Source organism: Erpetoichthys calabaricus, chromosome 8 (assembly GCF_900747795.2).
Source record: "Erpetoichthys calabaricus chromosome 8, fErpCal1.3, whole genome shotgun sequence".
Taxonomy (NCBI): Eukaryota; Metazoa; Chordata; class Cladistia; order Polypteriformes; family Polypteridae; genus Erpetoichthys; species Erpetoichthys calabaricus.
In genome coordinates, this window is record NC_041401.2 from 148604780 (window position 1) to 148630274 (window position 25495).

General features: G+C 40.3%; 1 protein-coding gene across 3 annotated transcripts in view; it reads right to left on the minus strand.

Annotated features, from left to right (window-relative positions):
• The window catches only part of zgc:92380 (uncharacterized protein LOC445086 homolog), a 1014629-nt gene extending 1010189 nt beyond the window's left edge, over positions 1–4440 (minus strand). For 2 of the 3 annotated variants that reach the window (XM_051930529.1, XM_028807583.2), the window contains exons 1-3: positions 3952–4440; positions 962–1044; positions 400–556 (exon numbers count right to left, since the gene is read on the minus strand). In XM_051930529.1, the coding sequence (XP_051786489.1) occupies positions 400–556; positions 962–1044; positions 3952–4323 (612 nt within the window). In that variant the 5' untranslated portion in view covers positions 4324–4440. The remainder of the gene's footprint in view (positions 1–399; positions 557–961; positions 1045–3951) is intronic. The other variant, XM_028807584.2, reaches the window with a different exon arrangement.
• Positions 4441–25495: the final 21055 nt, after the last annotated feature.

Here is a 25495-nt window from a genome sequence, read left to right on the forward strand (position 1 = left end):
GAAGTTTTCTTTATTGTTGTTTTCTGTTATTTCACACTTGAAAGACACTTCAGAGTCTGTCTGTTGCACTAAACACAGACCCAGATGGATGCTTAGCCTAATGTCTCATGGGGTCTGTTTTAGGTTACAGTCTCTCCGGGCTGTAGTCATCTGTCAAGCTCCCAGTATGACTGATTTTGATGTGTGTGAGCAGAAAACCCCAATCATTAACAAATAGTTACAAATGTCAAAATAATCATTTGTATTTGCTTCAAGGAGCTTATGGGAGATAAGACTTTAATTTGGGCTTGTCTATGGAAAAAAATCTAAACTTTTGCCATTGACTTAGTTTCTTCTTTTTTTAAAAGTGTCTCAATGTCCACAGCCGTGCTGCCACTGATGCTACGCCACAGCCATTACCTCTTCATGATTCTTCTTCAGGTAAGCCAGTTCTTCTTTCATTGACTCAATCTGATTTTCCAGCTGCATGCGGCTCACATTGGTGTCATCGATGATCTTCCTCAGCCCATAGATGTCCTGCTCTACGCTCTGACGCATAGCCAGTTCTGATTCCCACCTGCAGAGGCCATGATTTTGTTAGATGATAATTTTGTTGAACTTTAATCAACTTTGTTTCTAATGGATAATGTAAAAATAATCATGAATCCACATTGAAATAAATCTATAGTTATTTTGGAGTATGGTGTTATTAAAAAACCTATAGCAGTCATAGTAGAGCTACTGCCATGTGTAAAGCACATATAGTGTAGCTAATGCTTTGGTAGATGTATCATATACATATCAAAAAAATGTTTTTTTTGTACTTTTCGTTCTGCTGTGAAGGTAAGATCTCGTATGATAACAGGTACCCTATTGAGATAACTTGAGTCCATGTAGACTTGGAGGACAGAAGAAATAGACTCACTTTGTAAGATGAAATGAGAAAAAATGGTAACAGTGTTTCATTAAAAATACAACTCACTTGACTCTGAAATCATCAGCAGCCAGCCTGGCGTTGTCTATCTGCAGCAACAGTCTGGCATTATCCATGGTCATGTCCGAAACCTAAACAAACAAAATACAAGTGAATGTGTCTGTTTCTAAATCCTCCCATGAGTTCAGAAGCCAACACGCCATTCCCACCTATACTTGCCTCCATTAAAATCCATTGCTGTTTTCCAATTAGATATCTGCCGGCTCATTGCTGCACATGTTAACTCCGGCTCAAGTACAATAAACCCTTATGGTGTCATTTCCCTCTGTTCATCTTTATATGCAAATGATACCCAGCACAGTAAATGATCCAATGCTTTATGATGTACACATCGGATATGGCCAAAATTCAAACTAAGTCAACCATGAAAAACTTTGATAATACGATTTAAAGCTTAAGTGAGTATTTTATAATTTTATTTTGAGTCAAGTTGATTTGGTTTCATGAATGTTCACCCAGTTCTACTATTAAGACAGCCTCAAAGCAGATGGTGGTCTTATGAGTCAATACTTTCAAGCTGTGCATAACATGCTAGAAGATTAAATGAATGCTGGAAGATTAAAAAAAAACCTCTTAGATAAAAATGTAAAAATTAAACAACTAAAAAAGGGCTAACACGGTCTTTACACACCAAACACTTTCATCAAATGTGATGCCGTTTAAAGTTAGCACTGGCAAAGATAAAAACTGTATATCTTTTTCATTATATGTGCTTCTTATTTGCAAGAACAGTCTCATCTCCATGTTCTAGAAAACTGGTAAACACTGAAAGTGACCTAAACTATCATCTGCTAAAGGCTCTTAAAACAACAGGATCATATGAAATCCCGTTCTGGGATGTATCTACCCTCCATATTCCCATCACTAAATGTATTCCATAATGAACACAATAGGTTTTATGCATTCATAATTTAAATGCATTTCTAATAATAGTTTCTCATGATGATTCGTTTCACCCACAACAGACAGCTGCTGTACAAGGTGTGGCTCATTTGTCTATTAACCAAATGTGCCAATTGTATTCTAAAACAATGACATACGTTTGAAGGTGTACAATAGTGTGCACCCATCACCAAGGATCCACGGGAAATTAGATACATCTTTGAGTAATTTAGTGTTGCACGCCATCAGCCAATGAAGGGCAGCGAAGGCAAATGTTAGGATGTTTAGCCTAAGCTAAAGAAAACAAAAAAGAACATGGAATGCAAACAAAAGTAAGACAGCGACTACAACAGAAATTGGAAATGACTGCAGATGTTTGACTTAGAGATTACTCTGAAAAGCACTCTAACCTGTAGCACATTCTTCTTAAGAAGCAAAGTAAATGCCCCAAATCTTTTATGTCTAATTAGCAAAATAGAACTGCTTGGGCTGTTATCTTTTTGGAGTATTTTACTCAAATAGTGTAATCAAATAAGCATCTAGTCTTGTCATGATTAAAAAATACCTATATATGGAGAAAGCTCAGGTCTTCCTTTATTCTTATTCTATTACTAATTCATTGGCAAAACATATCTAATAAAAGGTACAAGAGTGAAAAATAATACAATGGCCAAGTAAATAATTTTGAATTGGGGTAACTTAATAGTCAGTATATAATTATATACATTCACTTCTATTATTCTAATTTAGGGACACTTTACAAATGTTACATTTTCACACATATACATATATCCACACACACACACACACACACACACACATATATATACATATATATATATATATATATATATATATACATATATATATATATATATATATATATATATATATATATATATATATATATATATATATATATATATATATATATTTGCAGTTGGAGATCCACGAAGGGAGAAAAAACGAATCACGTATCATAAAATAGTTTTATTCCTGAGCTTTCAACTCCTATCAGGGGTCTTCATTAGAGGATAATGCTTAGACTTACAAGAATCAAAGGCAATATATAGCAACACATTCAGTGTGGGGGGGTTTATGATACGTGATTCGTTTTTTCTCCCTTCGTGGATCTCCAACTGCAAATATGCAAACCGTATCACAGACCTTCTCTTCCATATTATATATATATATATATATATATATATATATATATATATATATATATATATATATATATATATATATATATATATATCCACACATATATATATACACATACATATACAGTATACATATACAGTATATATACACATACAAATACAATATACATATATATACACACATACATATACGTACATATAAATGGATGGATAAATGGATAGATGGGTGAGTTGCATAATGATTCTAAGAGGCAAATCAATTTTTCTATCAAAACTGTGTTGGAATTAGTAAAAGGAGCATAATATACTGTTTTAAAATCATTCTGAAAGGCATATTAAATTAAATAATTTTTTATAGCCAAATAGATGTGGCAGCTCAGTCATATGTTCCTTCTCCTGGATTATTTCCTGCAAGTGCTAGTTTGTTCCTTTTACAGTTCATTGCAATTTCTTTTTAAAAGAAAAGATGTAAAATGTGATTTTAAAATCACAACGATGTATTTCAGGTAAGAAAGATGTGAATTCATTCCAGGGTGATTAGTACAATGGGGAATGCATATTTAAATTTAAGACAGAATTAGTTCGGTTTGGGAAATACATATTTAACGGCATTCTTCATAATCTGTACTAATGATTAGGCATAATCAGAAACCGAATGAAGTTCGAAATACAATTTATAACTGTTTGCGCTTTTCTGATTCGTTCGCATATTTATTTTCTTGTTAAAGAAAAATTAGACCTCTTTTAAGTAAAATTGACAAGTGCGGGGTAAAGAGAACCCGAGTGTTTGTTTAAAAGTGAGCGAAACAAAGCCCTAACCCTAGCAAAAAGAATTTAGTTAATGAAAAGAGGAAATCAGACAGTTAAACGCAATGACAAAGGCGCCACGTCCCCGATCGGCGAGCCAGGTGCCCTTCACAGTTCTGTCCTTACCTGCTTTCTCAGCTCGGCCAGCTGCTTCTCGAAGGCGCTCCAGTCCCTCTCCGTAGAACCCCTCTTGGCCATCAGTTCCTTGATCTGGTTCTCTAGTTGCATGTTCGCGTCCTCCAGCCCTCGCACCCTGGATAGGTAGCCAGCCAAACGGTCGTTCAGCCCTTGCATCGTTTCTTTGTCACTGACTACCGCGCTCAAAGCGTTGAGGTCCAGGGAGGAGCGCAGGTTGTTGGTCAGTGACTGTATGGCAGGAATGGCGATGCGAGCTGCCCGGCCGCCACCTTCTCCAAAAACTGTGGCAGCACTTGATCGTAGCGCGTTCTGGAACGCGCCACTGGACATCAGACTAGACCTGCTCAGGCTTCGGTTCATGGTTGTTTATTATCAGGAAAAAGAAGCAGATAAATGTTAAAGAAGAGAAAAAGACGTGCTGCCTTCGAGTGACTGCGAGAAACCAAAACCGCTAGGGAGGACAGGGCTCTTTGTGGCTCCCAAAGCGGTCTCTTATAGGCAGCACTCACCTGTGTGCCACACCCTGATGCAAATATCGGCGAGGTGACAAATCAGCGGCGGAGGTGGCTGTTAATAGATGACTCTCCGGGATTGTAAAAAGGTGACGGGCTGCGGAGAAAAGAGAACAGGTATCCAGTGGGAGAACCCGAGAGTGCGGTTTAGTGACATTCTGGGGGTTGGGGATTGAACCAGATTATCAATTCTGTTCTAAATAACAGTCCCATTTTCCCCTAGATCGCTCGTTATAATTATGTAACACAACACCAAAACTTTGCATGTTCGATATTTAAGTCAAAGAGTGAGAGCAGGGGATAAAATTACAGATAAACAATATACGTTGTAGTGAAAAATAAGTAAGGTAAACCTTCGGATTAATGTGCGTTTACTGAAAAGACAAAATAACCGAGGAAATCTTACCGTTTTAGTGCATTTGGCTGACGCCATCAAAAATCGACAAGGAATTCTTTTTTGAAAACCACAAATGATATAATATAAAGTTAATCATCTAATCTGCTATATCAGTTTTGGGGTCACTCAAGTCAAAGCCTATCCTGGCACATCTGGTGCATGGCAGGAACCAGTCCATCACAGAGGCCCACTCACAGCCATATCCAGGGCAGTCTTAACGTATGGGCACAATGGGCACTGGCCAACTGGCATAGGGGCCCACAATGTTTCTGATGCCTATGTTTCTGTTTTGCTATCAAACAGAGGCCCCAGCATACGGCTTTGCCCTGGGGCATATGATACTAACAGGGCTAGTTTAATGTCACCGGTTAAACAAACCTGCACGTTTTTGAGGATATTTGAGGAACACTTTAGGATAGATAGATAGATAGATAGATAGATAGATAGATAGATAGATAGATAGATAGATAGATAGATAGATAGATAGATAGATAGATAGATAGATAGATAGATAGATAGATAGATAGATAGATAGATAGAACTTTATGAGGAAGAACATTCACACAGACTCAGCAAAAACTGGACACCACTGCCATCCACTGCACCACCGTTCCATACAGAAATGCAATCCTGTAGCCTTACCAGGAACCCCTGATTGCTCTAAAAGCATAGCACCTAAACAGAAGCCTTACAGAAGACAAGTGAGGGGGCTTTAAAGTGTTCATAAAGTGCCTTCAGAAAATATCTCACACTTTGTTATTTTGCAGTCTTATGCTAAAATCATTCAAATTCATTTTTTTTCTTTTTTCTGCTCCCTGAATACTCCAGAATGAAAATGTGAAAACAGTAATTTCAATAAGTGTTGGTAATTTATTAAGAATAAAAAACTGAAATATCATATTGACACAAGTATTCAGACCCTCTTCTCAGTACTACAGCTGAAAAATAGCAGGATGCTGCCACTACCACCATGCTTCAGCATTGGGATGGTTTTGCACAGGTGATGAGAGTTACCTGGCTTCCTCCAGACATGACACTTAGAATTGAGGCCAGACCGTCCAATCTTGGATTTATACTCTGAGAGCCCTTTAGGTGCCTTTCTGCAAACTCTAAGTGGATTTCTTATGTACTTTGCCCAGACTAGTGGAGAGCTGCAGTGACAGCTGTTCTTCTGGAAGTTTCTCCCATCTTCACACAGGTTCTCTGGAACTTAGCCAGAATCTTTCTTCCTCAGTTGCTCAGTTTCACGGGACAGCCAGCTCTTGAAAGAGTTGTGGTTGATCCAGACATCTTCTATTTAAGAAAAATGAAAGCAACTGTGCTCTTGGGGGCCTTCAGTGCTGCAGTACATTTGTACCCTTCTCCAGATCTGTGCCTCATCACAATCCTGTTTCCAAGCATTGCAGGCAATTCCTTTAACCTCCTGGCTTGATTTTTGCTCAACTGCAGGACCTTACATTGAGTGGTGTGTGCTTTTCCTAAACAAGTCCAATTAATTGAACTGACTCCACAATTGAAACATCTCAAGAACGATCAACAAAATGAGATGCACTAGAGACAAACATCAGTGTCAATATCATATTTCAGTTTTTTTTAATACATTTGGAAATTTCCTAAATTCCAGTTTTTGCTTTGTCATTCCAGGGTGCTGAGTGTTATTTGCTGAGGGAAAATGTAAGGCTGCAACATAATAAAATGTGAAAAAAGTGAAGGGTCTGAATACTTTCTGAAGGCACTGCAAATTTAAAACTTTGTTCTCACCAGTGTGACAGTGGTGGCATTCCCCGTATTAGGGATCCCATAAAGAATGATTAAAGTTTTATAAAGTCAGTGAACCAGTTATTCCAGTTTGCAAAATGTTGGCAGATCTAAATGGAAAATGCATTTTTTATCAATAAATATGCATAACTAACTGAAAAGCCAACTTGGTGACACAATAGTTGCTGAATCCTCTCTCTGGAATTCTGGAATTTAATCCTCACTACTGTATGTGTGTGGAGTTTCACTTTTGCCCATACCTGTGTGGATTTTTCATTGGGGACTTCATTTTTTTTCCTCCCAGAATATTGAGAGGTGCAAGTTAGATACATTGATGAAGGTAGCTTGGCCGAGGTATGATTAGGAGTCAGTGTGCATGGAATAGCAACCTGTCCTGCATTGTGCCCAATGCTACTGACATAGGCTCCAACTTCATTTGGCTATAGAACTGGATCAAGCAGCTTCAGAGAAGTAGACATAAAAGGAGCTTCATAAAATAAAGACAAACTATATCATACTGAAATAATGGCTACAGTAACAAACAGTAGCTCTGTAGGTCAGTAAATCAACAGTATGGCAGTCAACTACTACATTCACCACAAAGCATCTGGCTGTACAGTAGCTTCAGAAGTTCTGATAGAAGTCAAATTTATTTGAGGACCAGTCTGATGTAAGCATGGACTGGATTGGATCCTGCAATGGTTATAACATTCTGTATTAGCTACAGTCTTCTACCTCTCCAGGAGTGAGTTCAGAGTCCCAGTGGATGGTGCTGGGATCTATGGAGTATCTAACATGGGTATTATTTAAAACATAATAACTCTGTCAGTATATGTAAAATGTTGAAGAGTCATCTCAGATTTGAAACCATAGCCAGTCTTACATTCTGTTTGCTCCACCTGCATCTTACTGGCTAACACTGAGTACAAGGACTGAGTTGTCTGCTTATTTCAAATTTATAAGAAGGTGGAGCAATGCCTGCTAGCCAAGGTGGTTGGGCTGAAAATGGTGGCACTACGTTGTAGGGTAGCTACATCCTCATCAGTATACTGGGCCTCCAAAAATGAGAAAACACAGCTGCTAGAGCTGAAACTACTGTCACACACGAGTGCTTGTGCCTACACAAAAGTAGCTGAACTTACCTAAAGAATCTAATGTTCTGTTTATTGACATCTGCAAACAAATCCAGCTATTCTCCTGCCAAGCCCTAAAAAAGAGACTTAACTGCATCTTAGGAGGTAAGAAGCTTAGAGGCAGCCAGCAAGCCCCGAGTGAATTATCGTGAGATGAAAGGTTGATTCCGAGCATTAATGCCTCTCTCCTTCTTTCACCAGACTTAAAGAAGAAAAATAACGGTCTGATTCATTTACCTACACTATTTCTGGACTCTCAAAATGGCATTCTGACATCACCTCTGTTTCTGACTACAGATGATGTCGTCACTCCTAGTCCCCCTATGATGATGTCACTTCCGGCTTCTCCTGATGACATCACATCCGGTCTCTTCTTGATGCTGTCACTTCCAGTCCCTCCATGATGTTGTCACTTCCGGTCCCTCTATGATGACGTCACTTCCGTATTCCCATTATGACGTCACTTCCAGCCATACTTCCTTCCGGTTGCCATTTTCTATATAAACCACGAGTTCACTACTGTATTTTCTCAGATGTTTTTGTTTTGATCAATTTTCAATTTATTTTTTTCCATCAGTCCACCGGACATTATACGTGGCAATTCCCCAACTCTTTTTGACTTTGTTGCCTCAATTCTTTGTTTTTTACACTACATATTTACATAAAAAATGATAAGCAGCAATGTTGGAGATAATTAATAAATAAATAAATGAGGTTCACCTTAAACTCCAAAGGTAAGATGGGATATATCAGCCGTTTGTATGAGGAAAACATTTTTGGCTTCTCTTCAATCAGGTGTACCTTCTCTTTACACTGCTTGTTCATAGGAACTTCAAATATTTGTCCACCATTTGCACATTAAGTTTTACAGTCAAAAGACATGGTCTTTAATTCCTCAAGTGGGTGTATAGGGCAACTTCCTGATAGTTACTCCTAAAGGCACTGTTTATAACTCTTATTCAAATCTATGGCCATGTGTGTGTGTCTCTCTCTCTCTCTCTCTTATTTAGCTGGGTAATTCATTTCTGTCAGGTGCTTTATGGAGCATGCACTGACTTGGCCACAACATTAAAACCACCAGCCTAATATTATGTAGATCCCCCTCATACCACCAAAACAGCTTTGAGACATGGACTCTGCAAGACCCCTGAAGATGTCATGTGGTATATGGCACCAAGACATTAGCAGCAGATCCTTTAAGTTGTGTGGTGTGGCCTCCACGGATCAGATCTTATATCTGCTGCTTATATCTTGCACACTGATTTTTTCAACATATAGAGTCTAATGCAATATCACCTTTGCTTCTTTCCAAATTGAATGATGGTTCCTGCCCCCTAAATTCACCATTATTTCTTCATTAGCTCCCTTAAAGTAATTTGCCCTATTAGTGCTTAACACACAAAAGATGTAATATGTAAGAATACAAAGTGGAATTATGATGGGGAAAGGAGGTTCTCTCAAAATTGGAAGGGTTAGGTTTGAATCTGCTTCCTCTGGAGTAGCCATTTCAAACACAAAGCAGTGAAAAATCCCAGCAGTCCTCAGGACGCCAAAGTGTAATACACATAGTGTATCTAAGAAATATGATTGGATTAGGTGGATTTGTGAATGTATGCATGCATATGTCCCATCAGACTTTGTTAAACAATTTAATAATCTGAGAAAAAAATGGTCTCAGATACACTAAATGAACGACCCTTTTAAGCGAGTATTTTTACAGCTTGTTCGTAAGACTGAAGGACACCATCACATAGAAGTAAAAACCACCACCACCAATTGTGACCTTCACGTTCTCTGCATTGCTCAGTATGTGATGTTCACGATTCATGACATCTGAGGTCATTATATCATACTATAAGATGGTTGTGCTCATCTTAAATTTGACAAATTAAAAGAAACATGCTGGAGGAGACATGTGCCTACACAAAAGTAGCTGAACTTACCTGAACGATCTAATGTTCTGTTTACTGACATCTGCAAACAAATCCAGCTATTCTCCTGCCAAGCCCTAAAAAAGAGACTTAACTGGATCTCTGCAACTCAGATTACACCATTTAGTTTTTTAGTTCTCTTTAAACAAGACATGCAGAACTTGAATAAAAATAGCAAAATGAAGGTTTTAAATAAAAATAATTTACCTTGCTAAGAGGAAGCCCTTTCCTATCATCCTAGCTGTGCAACCTACTTATCAAGATCAAACTACTGTATATTAAGTAACCTTATAATAATTTTTAAAAAATAAGAATTAATATTTTAAAAAGTGCGCTGCAGTGCCTGGATTACACCCAAAGATTTTAATAAAATCAAATGTAAGGGCTTAACCATCTCAACCTAACCTAATCCAAGAATTGCAGGGTGCCAGAGCCAATTCTGAACAGAGCACTAGTCCATGACCTAAGTGCCCATCTGCTCACACCTACACAGGAGCCATTAAGAACTGGCAATTAATCTAATGTGCACATCTTTAGGATGAAGGAGAAAAATGTAGGATAACCTCACAGACAACAGCAAGACCACATGTGGGTTTTGAACCAAGGCTGCAGGATCCATAAGGTAGCAGTGCTCAGAAATGCACCATTAGTAGTAACTTTGAAATTATATACCATACCATTTTCTAAGCCTGTCCAATCTTGAGTAGGGTCATGGGGGGCTGAAGCCTATCCCAGCAAGCATAATGCACAAGGCAGGAACGGTCCCTGGACTGGGTGCCAGGCCATTGAAGGTCAAGACACTCAAACCGCATGTACACATCTACTAGGTCCAATTTACTGTCACAAATCCTCCTGATCTGTCTGTTTTTATTTACAACCTCAAATCAGAAAAAGTTGGGACAGTATGGAAAATGCAAATAATAGAAAAAAAAAACAAAAATGCAGCGATTTGTAAATTTACTTTGACTTTTATTTCATTGCAGACAATATGAACCCACGGTATTTCATGTTTTGTCCAGTCAACATCATTTCATTTGTTAATATACATCCATTCCTGCATTTCAGGCCTGCAACACATTCCTAAAAAAGTTGGGACCGGGGCAAATCAGGGCCAGTAATGAGGTAAAATAATTCAATAATGATGTGATTTCAAACAGGTGATTGTAATTACAATTTGGTAAAAAAAGCAGTGTCCACAAAAGGCTGAGTCTTTGAGGAGCAAAGATGGGTAGAGGATCTGCAGTTTGACAATAAATGTGTGAGAAAATGATTGAAACAGTGTTCCTCAAAGAAAGATTGGAAAGGATTTGCATATTCCTCCCTCTACAGCACATGATATCATTAAGCGATTCAAGGAATCATGGAGGAATTTCAGTGTATAAAGGATAAGGAAACAAGCCAAAGCCTAGTACCCACAAGCTCCTCTCTCAGACAGCACTGCATCAAGAAACATCACTCACCAATAGCTGATATAACCACAAGGGCAAGGGATTACTTTAGCAAACGTTTGTCAAGCACTACAATACGGACTTACATTCACAAATGCCACTTAAAACTTTACCCTGCAAAAAAGAAGCTTTATGTCAACCCTGTCCAGAAGTAATGTCGACTCCTATGGGCTCGGAAACATCTAGGATGGACCATCACATGGTGGAAACGTGTATGGTGGTCAGGTGAATCAGTATTCCAGATCTTTTTTGGAAGAAATGGATGCTGTGTTCTCCAGAACAAAGACAAAAAGGACCATCCACACTGTTATCAGCAATAAGTCCAAAAGACCAGGGTCTGTCATGGTATGGAGTTGTGGCAAAGGTAATTTATACTTCTGTGATGGCAGCATTAATATAGAAAAGTATATTGAGATTTTCAAGCAACATATGCTGCCTTCAAGACAACATCTTTTCCGGGAACACCCATGCATTTTTCATCAAGACAATGCAAAACCATATATTCTGCACTCATTACAAAGGCATGGCTATGGAATAAGTTGGTACGTTTACTGGATTGGTCTGCCTGAAGTCATGGCCTGTCCTCAAAAGAGAATGTGCAGAAAATTTTGAAATAAATGTGACAACGATGACCCCATACTGTTGTACACTATAAGATGTGTTTGCAGGTGGAATGGGACAAAAAATCACCTGAAACGCCTTATTGCTTGGTATTCTCAGTGTCAAAGCGTCTTTTAAGTGTTGTGAGGAGAAGGAAGTTGTAAGTTGACCAAACAAAACACAAAATATCTTGGGTTCATACTGTCTGCAATGAAATAAAAGTCAAAGTAAATTTTAAGAATTACTGTATTTTTTTATTTGCATTTTCCATACCATCCTAACTTTTTCTGATTTGGGGTTGTAACTAAACAAATGTTGTTATAACATTAAAGATATTTTGTAGTTTCATTTGAAGGCCTTGTGAACTAAGAGGCAATTCTTTGGATTGGATGTAAATTACAGCTATTGATTGAAAGCATACTGTTTCAGTTTTGCATGTAGAGAAAAGCCAAGCACAATGACACCTTTTATTGGCTAACTAAAAGGATTACAATATGCAAGCTTTTGAGGCAACCCAGGCCCCTTCTTCAGGCAAGATTGTAATCTTTTTAGTTAGCCAATAAAAGGTGTCATTTTGCTTGGCTTTTCTCTACATTCATAATGGCTAACACGGTACAACAGCCTAGTACTACAGTTTTGCATATGAAACTCAGGCTGAGTTATGGACTGCTGGTGCCAGGCCAGTGAGCGTTTGACTCAATTCTAAATAAACAGATGGCACCACCTAGTGGTCATATTCATAAAGTGCACACAAAGAAAATTGCTATGTGATCTATCCTTAGATATATGCTATGAATGAAATGTTTCATTTGATTACAATAGCTTCAAAATTATTAAGTAGTTATATTTCATCAGAAATTATTTACTAGCTGCAATATTCTGCTTTCTCAGTGAGAATAAATCGATGACAGAAGAGGAAATGATAAATACAGGATGAGACACTGTCCTACAGGAAGAAACCTCTGAAAAGGATTTAAGGGTTTATGTTGATGCAATGTTTTCATCATCTAAGCAGTGTGCAGAAGCAATTAAAAAGGCACATCAAATGTAAGGTTATATTGTAAAAACTGTTGAATATAAATCAAGGGATATTATGCTTAGACTATGTAATGCACATCTGGAGTATTGTGTGCAGTTCTGGCCACCATGCTACAAGAAAGATGTAGCAGCACTTTAAGCTGTGCAGAGGTGAACAACCAGTCACACTGCAGGACTTAAGGACATATCCTACTCTGACAAACTCAATCTGTTTAGTCACGAGACAAAGAGACTGCACGGAATCCAGGTCCTCAAAATTATCAAAATGATTGATAAAGTAGATCTAGCAGAGTTCTTTCTAGTGAATAATGTACTCTAGGACACCAGTGGAAATTAGGGAAAGTGCATTTGAGACTGAGGTCAGGAAGCACTTCTTTGTGCAAAAGAGTTGTGGGAATCTGGAACAAACTACTACCAAGCCATTTAGTTGACAACCTTTAAGAGGAATCTGGATGAGATATTGTGGCAGCATGGCTTTTACCTGAGCAATGAGCTTCATGGAATAAATGGTCTCCTTTCATTTGTCAGATTTCTTATTTTCTTACGTTCTTGTGACTGTTTTCTGCTTTTCTTTAGACTTCATCAATATGAAGAAAACCTACTTACTTTTTTGTAAGTATTTTCTTGTCCAGTGTAACTTTTGTGTATCGCTGCAGGCAACTCACAAGAGCCTGCTTCCTTATGACTGTAGCCAACTGTAGCCTGATGTTCACTTTGCCTGTCAGAAGATCATTGGATCTATTTGATCTCACCACATCTCCATCGGGAAAATGGATTTCTATATATTTAGTAGAATATCAGGTGGCCAAGGGAATTACAGGCAACACAGGTCAGAAGTAGGGTTCAGAAAAGCCCAGGGGAGAGACTTACAATGTAACCGTGATAATGTAAGTCATCATACCAAGGAACAAAGGCCACTGTATGGGGGGGGGGGGGGGGGGGGGGGGGGGGCATATGGGGGGGTATGGGGGTGTGTGGGGGGAGTGTGACATCTTAATTTAAAGAGTGGCCCTGAAATGAGCACTCAGTCTGTAGAAACATAAAAGGAAAAGTCATAGTGGGGAAATCCAATGGGAAGAACAACTGTGGTAATACATAGTTCATGAAGAGAATGCATCAACACCAGGTGTACACTATGGCACTATGGAAGGTAGGCAGCATGAACAATTTCCAAGGTTCCTAGCACTTGAACTAGATATGTGCATATGGTGATCCAGGAAAACCTGACACCAGCATAAGGAGTGCTGGAGAGGAGCTTCAGGAGGTGTGCCTTTTGCCATGCTTGAGAGTACAAGAAGTGATTTTCTTATTTATTTTACATGAATGTAGTGACTGAAATAGAAGCAAATAAACAAAAGAAGTGTTAAAAAGATTTAATCTTTTTCAAAATGAAAAAGACTTGACAAACAAGTCTTTCTAGGAGTGGGCTAAGAGAAAGCAATGACCTTCACTATGCTTGCATATTCTTCAGTCTTCAAAAACAAACATGTCTAAAGGGTTGCTGCCATGTTATACAGCATGTGTGTGAAGATGTCACTATTGTGGCATTGTATTGTTGTGGCAAAAACATCAAAACAATGGTAAAATTGTGATAAATAAGCAATAACAATAAAATCACAACACCTTTTGCCATAACTAATTTAAGCAGTTGTTCTGGAAGTGCACCAGGGCGAGTCTTAAAGGCCACTGTCTGCCACTGGTTCACTGACTCAGAAAGAGAACTGAACAGAGGCCCACTGGTTGGAGGAGGAGTGAGCAGAATGGAGTAAATGTAAGAAACAGAAAGAGTGAGAGAAAGAGAGAGATAAAAGGTGAGAAAAGGGAGTGCTTTGTATTACTTTGAGGTTGACAAATGGACAAGCCACCCTATGTGAGGAGCATGGTTCAAAACCCATATAGTTGGACCAAGGGGGAAGTATACTGCTACTTTGGTTTTCTCACACAAGGATAGACTCAAAGGATGGGAAAAGCGGCAGAAGCATTCAGCGGATCAGCAGATGGGAACATCAAAGGAAAGACAAAAGTTGAAAGCAAGTGATCAGAAATCTTATGTCAAAACCCTAAATCAATGTTTAAATTCAAAACCAAAAAATCCAGTACTCTAAACACTGGAAAGAAACATTTACAAACTCACAAAGGTTTTAGTTGGTATCCACAACCTTGGACAACCTGGAGGTGTATGATTGCAATGTTTGTACCACTATGATGATAACGTCTTTAGTTTCTGATCTCTGGTCATCCCAACATAGCAACCTGGTATAGCAGTCCTAAACATCTGCCAAAAATGTACAATGGCAGGCCAGTGGAACAGAAAAGGTAGACCAGGAAATGAAACCTGAATAGTAAACGAACGTCAAAACACAAAACACAAAAATTTTATTAAAACCAGAGCACAAAAAAATCAGATTTAATCACAATGGTGTCAGTTTATAAGAAATCAAGTTTCATCATGTCATGTCATGGCAGGAGACCATCAAAATGGTGATGCCCACAAAAGAGAAAATTTCAAAACATAAACATTAAGATTATCTATAATGATGATTTATAATGAAAATAACAACTGGTTCAAAACCTCTAAAAAGTCGATAATACAATTTAGAAAAAAAAATGCTTTACAATTGTATGATACTTTGAAAGTATCCCAAATCACCATAAATGGTGGTTGGATGAAAAAAAAAAAACCTTTAACAACTACAAGCAAGACACAAAAATATGGACGTTGCAAGAAACAAAACCAAAAGGGATAATGAAAAAAGAATTGAATTCTCCAAAAAGAAAACACCTAAGTGGAACGACACAATCATAAAAATAATCAAAGACCTGGGCAAAATAACATACAAACAGGATACGATCAGAACACTTTCGTGCTCCCTTTGTTGATCAGTCCCTTACATTAGTGTGTCACTTCTCTTGAATACTTTGGCATTATTCTCAGTGAGGGCTTTTCACTGTAAGTTGTGTATATGTGCATGCCAATTCACTGTTATGAAGTCCCGCACTTTATTATTCATTAATTTTTTTTTTATTTCAGACAATTTTGTTATTGATTTTCAGGATAGTCTTCTATATTTTGACACCTAAAGATTCAAAATGATTGATCAGGGCAAATGTGGCAAAGAAATTGGTCGCAACCATCCCACGGCATATAAAACCAACTGGTGAACAGAAAATGGGTTCTTTCTGCTGGGACCATTATGAAAGTGCAGTACACCCTAGTGGAGTTAAAGAAGACAATCCTAGAGTATTATTAGGGACAGTCCTGGTGAGCTGTTTGCTCTTTACTTTATGTATAAAGCATTTAAAATCCTTTTTCTCTTTCTTGATTTTTGTTTGCTCTGAGGTTAGGGATCTTTCTGGCAATTGGAAGGTTGCCGGTTCAAATCCTGTAAACCCCAGAAGTGACTCTACTCCATTGGTTCTTTGAGTAAATCCCTTAACCTGCAATTGCTCTGTCTTAGGTATGAGGTTAATCTGCATCCAGCTCTGCAAGCAGGTCCTCCAACTTGAGGGTTGGTGGCAGGAGTGGCACTCCAGCTGCTGTAAAAAAAACACACACTGTTCCAGTGTGTTACTGAGGTGTCACCCATTGGGTGGCTGCACTCGGATCCCTATACAGCTGGATCATCGTGTGGTGGGTGTGACAACATGCTGTAATCTCCCATCTTAAGAAAGAAGCAAGATTGGATTCATTGTTTTTGTTAATATATTTATTTTTGCTATCTGAGTGATTTTCTTTTACGAGTTTCATCAGGAATATGTATTTAGTTAATGGCACATCATAGACTTTTAATTTAATTTGTGTTTCATTTACTGTAAATAAAGACTCACCTTTTTTTACCTGTACCCTTTTGTCTGTGCCTTGTTCCATTCCACCACTAGATTCAGTTCATGAAGTACTAGATGTCCATAATTCAAGGTCCTGCAGTGGTCATATAAGCATGAAGCATCACATTTGATGGCAGAAGTGGGATCAGTGGTGAGAGACAGACAAGATTTTGTTTTCTTCATGATTAAAGATGAAGATTTTGTTTTGCTCCCATGGATACTGTATGCCTGTGGGACTTACCCCAGGATAATTCCTCAAGTGGACGCTGTCAGCACAGGGGAGATGCAGTTGTTGAAGGCGCATGATGTGTCAAGAGGCCAAGCACAAACACCTGGAACAGTGCCTGGATAACCTAAAGAGCCAACTGACCCATTTACAAGGTGGAGTGAACAAGATGCAATGGATGCAGTGCCAAAATGTTGAAGGGCTTAAGAAAATAAGCAGAGGTTCACCCATTTTTTGTAAATATCTTTCATTTTGCTATTTGTGTGGTTTTTTTTTTTCATAGTGTCATCAAGACCGAGTATTTAGTTGATGGCACATCAACATGATTTCATGTGTGTTTTATTCACTGCAAAGTGAAAAATGCTCTGTTTGAGTAGACAAATATGTCTCAGAGATGAAGGACAACAAAACAAGTTCTGGTTACACAAAGAGATTTGGAAGTACTCTTATTTTATTCACTGAGTTTTTCCTCGTAGTTGAAGTGGAATAGATGGAGAAGGCTGTGACGTTTTCAATGATCAAAGATTGAGTTCAAAATGCAAACCAAAAATCAAGTCTGTAAATCCAGAAAAATATTTGTTCATAACCAGGAATAAAGAAATCAAACTAAAGAAATGCTCATCAATGAAGGAATCCTAATATTGGATAGTCTGGGATAGAATATGCTGACCTTTATGCTGGTGCTCTGGATGACGTCCAATGGCACATACATCCGAGTGATTTTGGGAAGGATTGCCATGGTGACTGTCTACATGAAACTAGTAATGGCCAACTCAGACAAACAAAATGGTGAATGCAAAAATCATATCCCCTGAGGTCCAGAAATGAATATGAATATTCCATGTATAATATGTACTCAGAACACGTAGATCAAAGAAAGAAAAGAAACTTGAGTATATTTCAAACCACATGGTATAGAAAAAGACAATTTCAGCATCAAGTAAAGTTTGTTAAAAAATAGCATTTAGACACTGACTTGAACAAAGCCAAAATCATACAACAATTCAAAATGTATGACATTGTATCTGTTGTTACTGATGAATCTACATACAGTCACATACTGAATAGTTTCATTTTGCACATTTATTTGCAAACATTGATTTGAAAGTCAAAGTATTTGAAACATTGCAGCTTCAGTTAGTGAGTTACTGCAGGGTGAATAAGGAACTCTTGAAACTCACCCTGACTGTTAAAGTTCTCAGTTAGTAGGCCATCAGTGATACCTGAGAACTTAAAAGAGACAACTCTTGGAATAGAAGTAGTGCAATAGTCAAGTATATGTAACAAATTAAAACCTATACAAGACTGAGGTGTGGCCACCCCAAATAATATGTACCTTAGTAATTTAACTTGCATGAAATGAACATGATCCAACACTTCTAGAAAGTTCTACATTTCTTCCTTGAACATGTCATATAATTTTTAACCCGCTTAATCCATACAATAGTCATGGAAAGTGCTGGAGCCTATCCTAGCTAGAATAGGGCACAAGGCTCAAACAAACTCTGGACAATGCACCAGTCTATCGCAGGGTGAACACACACACTAGGGCCAATTTAGCAACGCCAATTCACCTAACCTGCATGTCTTTGGACTTTGGGAGGAAACCCATACAGTCGCAGGGAGAATGTGCAAACTCCACGCAGGGAAGACCTGGGAAACGAACCCTGGTCTCCTTACTTCAAGACAGCAGTGCTACCACTGCACCACTCTGCTGCTATCCTCAAATATTTGAAAAAAATTAAATAAATACAGCCAGCGACCCACACTTTCTGAAATGTGTTATGTTGCACTTCTGAGAACTACAGGTACATCCTTCAAAATTCACAACTACTTTCCTTCCAAGATGATAAAAGGACACAAGTACTCTGTCAGAGGTGTAATGTGCTGCAAAATAATGTGAATACAAATATGCTACTCAAAAATCCAGTTGTTGTTGAAGTGAAGGATTAACCTCCTACGCCAGATCTGAACCACAATATGCTTTACGAAAATTTCAAAGACAGATCCCTGAAAAGAATCAAGGAGATCCTCGTAACACCTGCATGCTGTAAATATCCAAAATCTTTTATGACCAAACCATGCAAGCTATCTTTGATCATACCTGCCTGATAAAATAAAAGCAAAATTCTTCAGCATGCATGGATTGTTTTTGCTAACTACTTCAAGTAGGACACTTATTGGAAGATAGTGGGTGATCTCCCCCATCACATCTGCCCCATCACTGGAGACCACCACAGTAACCCAGCTATCAGTGGAGCATTTCTTAGAATTTTCAAGCTCCAGACTACACGAATCATGAAAAATACCAAAGATGCAATGCATATCACTATTATCATATGATATTATCTGAAAGCAGGGACGATGCTATCATTAAGGCAAATTAGGCATTCACCTACGGAGCAGATCATAAGGGCGGGGGGAAATCCAGCCGCACAGGTTAGCTACCGAACAGTTGGTTGGCACACTAATAAGCTTGGCCTAGGGCACAAAATAACCTCACATTGGCACTGCCTGAAAGAATACATCATGAACATGCATTTGGAAAATAAACTTCGTATTTCATAAAACTATTTAATTTCATTTACCAGCAAATATACTGCATACTGTATGTAAATGTATGTGTGTGTTTGTAAAGTATATATATACTAGGGGGCTGTGCCCCCTGTTCGCTTTGCTCACCCACCCCACAACCCCCACCCCTGGGGGCGCGCTTCACACTAGCCACTTCGCGTCTCTGCCACTCGCAATGTGAAGGGGCGGATGAATGCACACTAATGCACGCTGCTGGCTTGCTGCTAGCTGCTACTGAGCTGCGTGATCTGTATGTTGCGCTACGCGTCGATCATTTAAAAGCCTGTACAGCAGCTGCTGTGCAGCTGCTGCTGCTGTGCTGTGTGATCTGCATGTCGCGCTGTGCGGCGATCATTTAAAAGCCTGTACAGCAGTTGCTGCTACCGAGCTGCGTGATCTGCGTGTCGCACTGCACGTCAATCATTTAAAAGCCTGTACAGCAGCTGTCCTCTTGTCTCACTTCGTTGTCTCATGGGACGTTAAATATATCTATTATATAAAAAAAATCTTGTGACGAGACTAGAGTTTTTCAGAGAGACGAGAAGTGACTTTCTCACAAAGACACTTTCATGTTCCGCAAGACAAAGAGTAGATGACAAAGTTGAAAGAATTCAAAAACGTTGGCATGATACACATGCAGAGCAGGTTAGATATAATGGAAGTACGAAAATTCAAAAGTCACCAAAAATAATAGTAAAGATCGCATTAGCGCAAGCAGACGGAAATTATTACTTTGTGAAATAACAGAACAGCGAAAAGAGATTGAATATATTGTTAGGATTTAAGCTTTAAGTCAGAGACTTGTAGATTGTCTAATTTGTATTGCCATCAGGGAAAAGTAGTGCTTCTTCCCAATGAAGAGGCGTATCCGCGAGAATTCAAAGATTTGTTGTTTGGTGAAAGTGAAATCCACCTACGCTGTCACGCTTGGGTTACAGAGTTATACAGATAAACGGGAGATTTTAAAGACAGAAACATTATTCAGACACTTCAAACAAACATAAGTCTTTTACAGGAGTGAATCGAGCTCCGTGTATAGTCGGATGGGTATGTTCCATCTCTCAATTAAAAGAATAGAAAATCTTCCTCTTCATAGGGGCGTGCCTCGGGAGTGGGACCCCCAACGGGAGCAGAGGATGTCTGAGGGAGAAGAGGGACAAGGCAATGAGACAAAAGGACAGCTACTGTACAGGCTTTTAAATGTTCGAAGCACCGTCCGAGATGCAGATCACGTGGCACGGCAGCAGCTGCAAGCCAGCAGCTGATCGAGCAAAGAGGAAGTAAAAAAAACTGTATTTGTTTCCCATTGTATCACTGTTTAAAAGGGGGTTTCAGAGGAGCGACTGCATCTCCTTGGGGGGTGTTCAGCCCCCCTCTTCACAACGCGAGTGGCACAGATGCGAAGTGGCTGGTGAAGTGGCTGGCGTGTAGCGCAGGATGGGGTGGTTGGCAAGCAAAGTATATATATATATATATATATATATATATATATATATATATATATATATATATATATATATATATATATATATATATATAGAAGGGAAGGTCTGTGATATGGTTTGCATATTTATAGCTAGAAATCCATAAAGGGAGAAGAAAGAGAAGGTAAATCTTAAAATAGTTTGCTATTCCTAAGCTTTCAGCCCCTACCAGGAGTCATCACCAGAGGAAAAGGATTACATACAGTATACAGGAATCCAAGGCATTATATAGCAAATGAGGAAGTGGAGTAGGAGGATGTAAGGGGGGAGATTAATAATGTGGGGTTCAGAGGGTGTAGGTCTTAAGGTCTTATTTAACATGCAGATGTTCTTTTTTTTGAAGCTTGCATATGCTGGGTTCATGTTCAAGTATCTGTTGATGGCATTTTCCTTTGATAGCCACGATTCAGCCAGCTCTCTGGCACCTTTAGTATTAGCCTTGAATTTCACTTGCAGAGTGTCCCAGTTAAACATGTGTCCGGTTGAACTTGTATGTGCGTAAATCAGAGACTGGGGGTCTTTCCTTCTGACAGCATTGCAATGTTCTTGTATATCTAATCATATTCCTCTTCTGATGACTCCTGGTAAGGGTTGAAAGTTTAGGAATAAAAGCCTATTTTAAGATGAGTGACTCATCCTCTCCCTTTGTGGATTTGTTGCTAAATATACAGTGTGTATATATATATATATATATATATATATATATATATATATATATATATATATATATATATATATATATATACTGTGGAGGATTGCCGGCTTCCCAGTCCGGCCCTCACCCCCAGGCCGCTAGGAGGAGCCCTCCGGACAGCATGATGGTGCCCCGAATGCCAGCAGGGCCTCATGGACTTTGTAGTTTATATACACAGCCCTGCTGGATACCTTGGGGGCCACCAGGAGTTGCTGTAGGGGGGCTAGTGGGCTCTTGCGTGCCCTATAACCCGGGAGTGCGTCACAGTCACGTGACCGGAAGAAAAGACGTACTCCCGGGGTGAAGAAAAGGACTGTTTACCCTGACCCGGAAGGAAAACGGATTTGTGGGTTTTGCCAGGAACCATTTCCGGGTCAGGGGATATAAAAGGACTGTGGGAAGCCCAGTACACTGAGCTGAGCTGGGAGGTAGGGTGGCAAGTGTCTGGGCGAGGAGGAGAGAGAGTTTTGAGAATTATAGTGTTTATGAATAGTGTGGTGTGGAGAGTGCTTTGTGCACATTATAATAGTTGTAAAATAAATACTATTTATACTTTTACCTGGTGTTCAGAGTGGTACCTGAGGGTTCAAGAGGTGGACAAAGGGCTTATGTGCTACAGTGGCGTAGTCGGCAGGATTCTCTGGCCGTCGATTTTGGCAGAGGACCTGTACATAAATAAATTTTACTGTGGGCAGAGAACCCGGAGAAGGCAACGTCCAGACACGCAGAAAAATCGCCAAACCCTATTTTCAAGTCCGTCATGGGGAAGAAGAAGGCAAAGCAGGGCAACAACGCTAGCGGAGATTCCATGTTCGTCATGGCCGACACTCGGGATGAGTTACAGGGCGGCTACACGGATCGGGAAAGGCCTCCAAACGAAGAAAACTACAACGAGGTATGTGCCGGAGATATAATGGATAACTTATTTAAAATTACTCATTTTGTACCGTGCACATACCTCGGAAAAGATCATCTGGAGGTTCTGCGGGATGCAGGAGAATCTCCCGAAGATGGTGTGGCGCTTTTGTGCGGGCAGACGGACAAAACAACGAACTTCCGCATGTCGGGTGCTGGCAAGGAACACGTGATCGACCCCGGTGTGTTCTGGGAAGGTGGAGGTCCGCGTCCCGCTGTTTGCGCCTTCGTCTCTGAAGAGACGGACTCGGACTTTCCAAAGGGAATGGGGGAGGCGGGCGAAGCACCGCTCACCCTGCAAGAAGGTAAGGAGGGCCGGGTAATGGCTGATCGGTCTGCCGACAAATTAAAAAAGACAGACCGCAGTCCGCCGAAGAAGGCAACCCAGTCCTCAAACAATAAGAACTCCAATTCCCAGAAGCCTGTGCGCAACCCAATCGAGCACGTGCCAAGAGAGGGCGTGCTCATTGGCTCCCAGCCGGGAGGTTTGGCTAGTGATGGCTTATGCCTGCCTCCGGCTGAATTAAATAACTTTTTTGATGTGCGCGAGCTGGAGAAGTTGCTTCAGCCCGTGCACAGTTTCTTGCAGATTGTGGCATCTATAAAGAAGATCGTTGGAGAGCTGGGAGCAGCGGCTGAAGCGCCGTTAAGAAAGGTAGATGAGTACCTGTGGCGGTTGGGTCGAGAGCCTCCCGTATTATTTGATTTGGCGGTACAGGTGGGTAAAACCGGTACCGTATATAATGAAATAGGGACGCAGTGTGAAACGGGCCCGCATTTAATAAGTAGCGGGTGCCAAGTCACTGCGCGCCCTACAAAAGATTGTGGTACAATGATGGAAGGGGCGGTGGAAGCGCCGGTCGAACTGGGGCAGCTGAAAAGTGCTGGCTCTTGGAATGATGCGGGGCTGAAGACGTCGCCTCGGGTTAATTTAAAATCAAAGGGCGTTCAGACAGAAAAAGGGCTCTCTTTTACTAATAGAGAGGCCCAAACTGTGGAAAAGCCCCAGATTAAAAAGGAGATCCTAAAAGAGAAACGGGAGTCTCCTGATAAAGTGATAAGGGAGTTGTCATTAGAAACTGAAGGGGCGGGGGAAGCGCCAATCAACCCGGAGCAGTTGGAAGGTATTGTCTCTCGGGGCGATGGGGTGCTAAAGACGCCGCCTCCAGCTAAAAACAGGACAACGGGCGTGCAAACAGCAAAGAGGCTCTCTCTTCTCCATAGAGAACCTCACGCTGTGCACAAGCCCCAGAGAAAGCAGGACATCCCCGAAATAAAACGCGGGTCTCCTGACAAGGTAAAGAAAAGGGCGGAGAGCAGCAAAGCAGCCGTAAAACCTCCCTTGGCGGAGGAAAGGGTGGAGCTAACAGAATTCCCGAGATGTTTCAGGTCTCGGGAAGAGAGGCAACCAGGAGGACGAAGGCGGTGCTACAACTGTCAGCAACCGGGCCACGTTTGGCAAAGTTGTCCCCGGAGGACAGGGGAATGGAGGAATTAGCGCTACACCGTTCCCCCTAGGTTCTCTGGGGGACCTAGACAACATGGCCGAGGCCCAGCTGACGCGTCCTCCTGGAGGAGGACGTCCCTCGCGGGGCTGGTCGCTTCGCCCCAGTTGGCTTCGCTAAAGGGGGGGTATTGTGAAGGATTGCCGGCTTTCTACTCCTGCCCTCACCCCCAGGCTGCCAGGAGGAGCTCTCCCAGCAGCGTGGACGTATATATATACAGTAATCTCTCCTCCATCGCGGGGGTTGCGTTCCAGAGCCACCCGCAAAATAAGAAAATCCGCGAAGTAGAAACCATATGTTTATATGGTTATTTTTATATTGTCATGCTTGGGTCACAGATTTGCGCAGAAACACAGGAGGTTGTAGAGAGACAGGAACGTTATTCAAACACTGCAAACAAACATTTGTCTCTTTTTCAAAAGTTTAAACTGTGCTCCATGACAAGACAGAGATGACAGTTCTGTCTCACAATTAAAAGAATGCAAACATATCTTCCTCTTCAAAGGAGTGCGCGTCAGGAGCAGAGAATGTCACATAGATAGAGAAAACAATCTCTAGCAAACAAATCAATAGGGCTGTTTGGCTTTTAAGTATGCGAAGCACCGCGGCACAAAGCTGTTGAAGGCGGCAGCTCACACCCCCTCCGTCAGGAGCAGGGAGAGAGAGAGAGAGAGAGAGACAGAGTTTGTTTTTCAGTCAAAAATCAATACGTGCCCTTCGAGCTTTTAAGTATGCTAAGCACTGTGCAGCATGTCGTTTCAGGAAGCAGCTGCACAAAAGATAGCAACGTGAAGATAATCTTTCAGCATTTTTAGACGAGCGTCCGTATCGTCTAGGTGTGCGAACAGTCCCCCTGCTCAATCCCCATACGTCAGGATCACAGATAGTCAGCGCAAAAGAGAGAGAAAAGTAAGCAATCTAGCTTCTCAGCCATTTGCCAATAGCGTCCCTTGTATGAAATCAACTGGGCAAACCAACTGAGGAAGCATGTACCAGAAATTAAAAGACCCATTGTCCGCAGAAATCCGCGAACCAGCAAAAAATCCGCGATATATATGTAAATATGCTTACATATAAAATCCGCAATAGAGTGAAGCCGCGAAAGGCGAAGCGCGATATAGCGAGGGATCACTGTATATATATATATATATATTATGATACCTTTGTGGAACCAGGGGTATGCAGAGCTACTCTTACCTGCCATAAGCAGGCAGAGACACAGACTTTTACTACATACCACACGATTTTATTACTCTTCCTCGTGGGAACCACTCTACTTCAATTCCCACTATTACAACAGTGATCTAAATTACAGTTCAACACACCATAGGTTGTCTTCTGTCGCTATCCACCACCACTCCCTTTCTGGTAAGCAGTGTCTTCTTCCTCCTGACTCTCACCCCCGATTAACAGTGGCTGACTCCTTTTAAACAGGTCCTGGGAGTGTTCCAGGTGATTCATCAGCATTACCTGGAATCACTCCCAGGTGTAA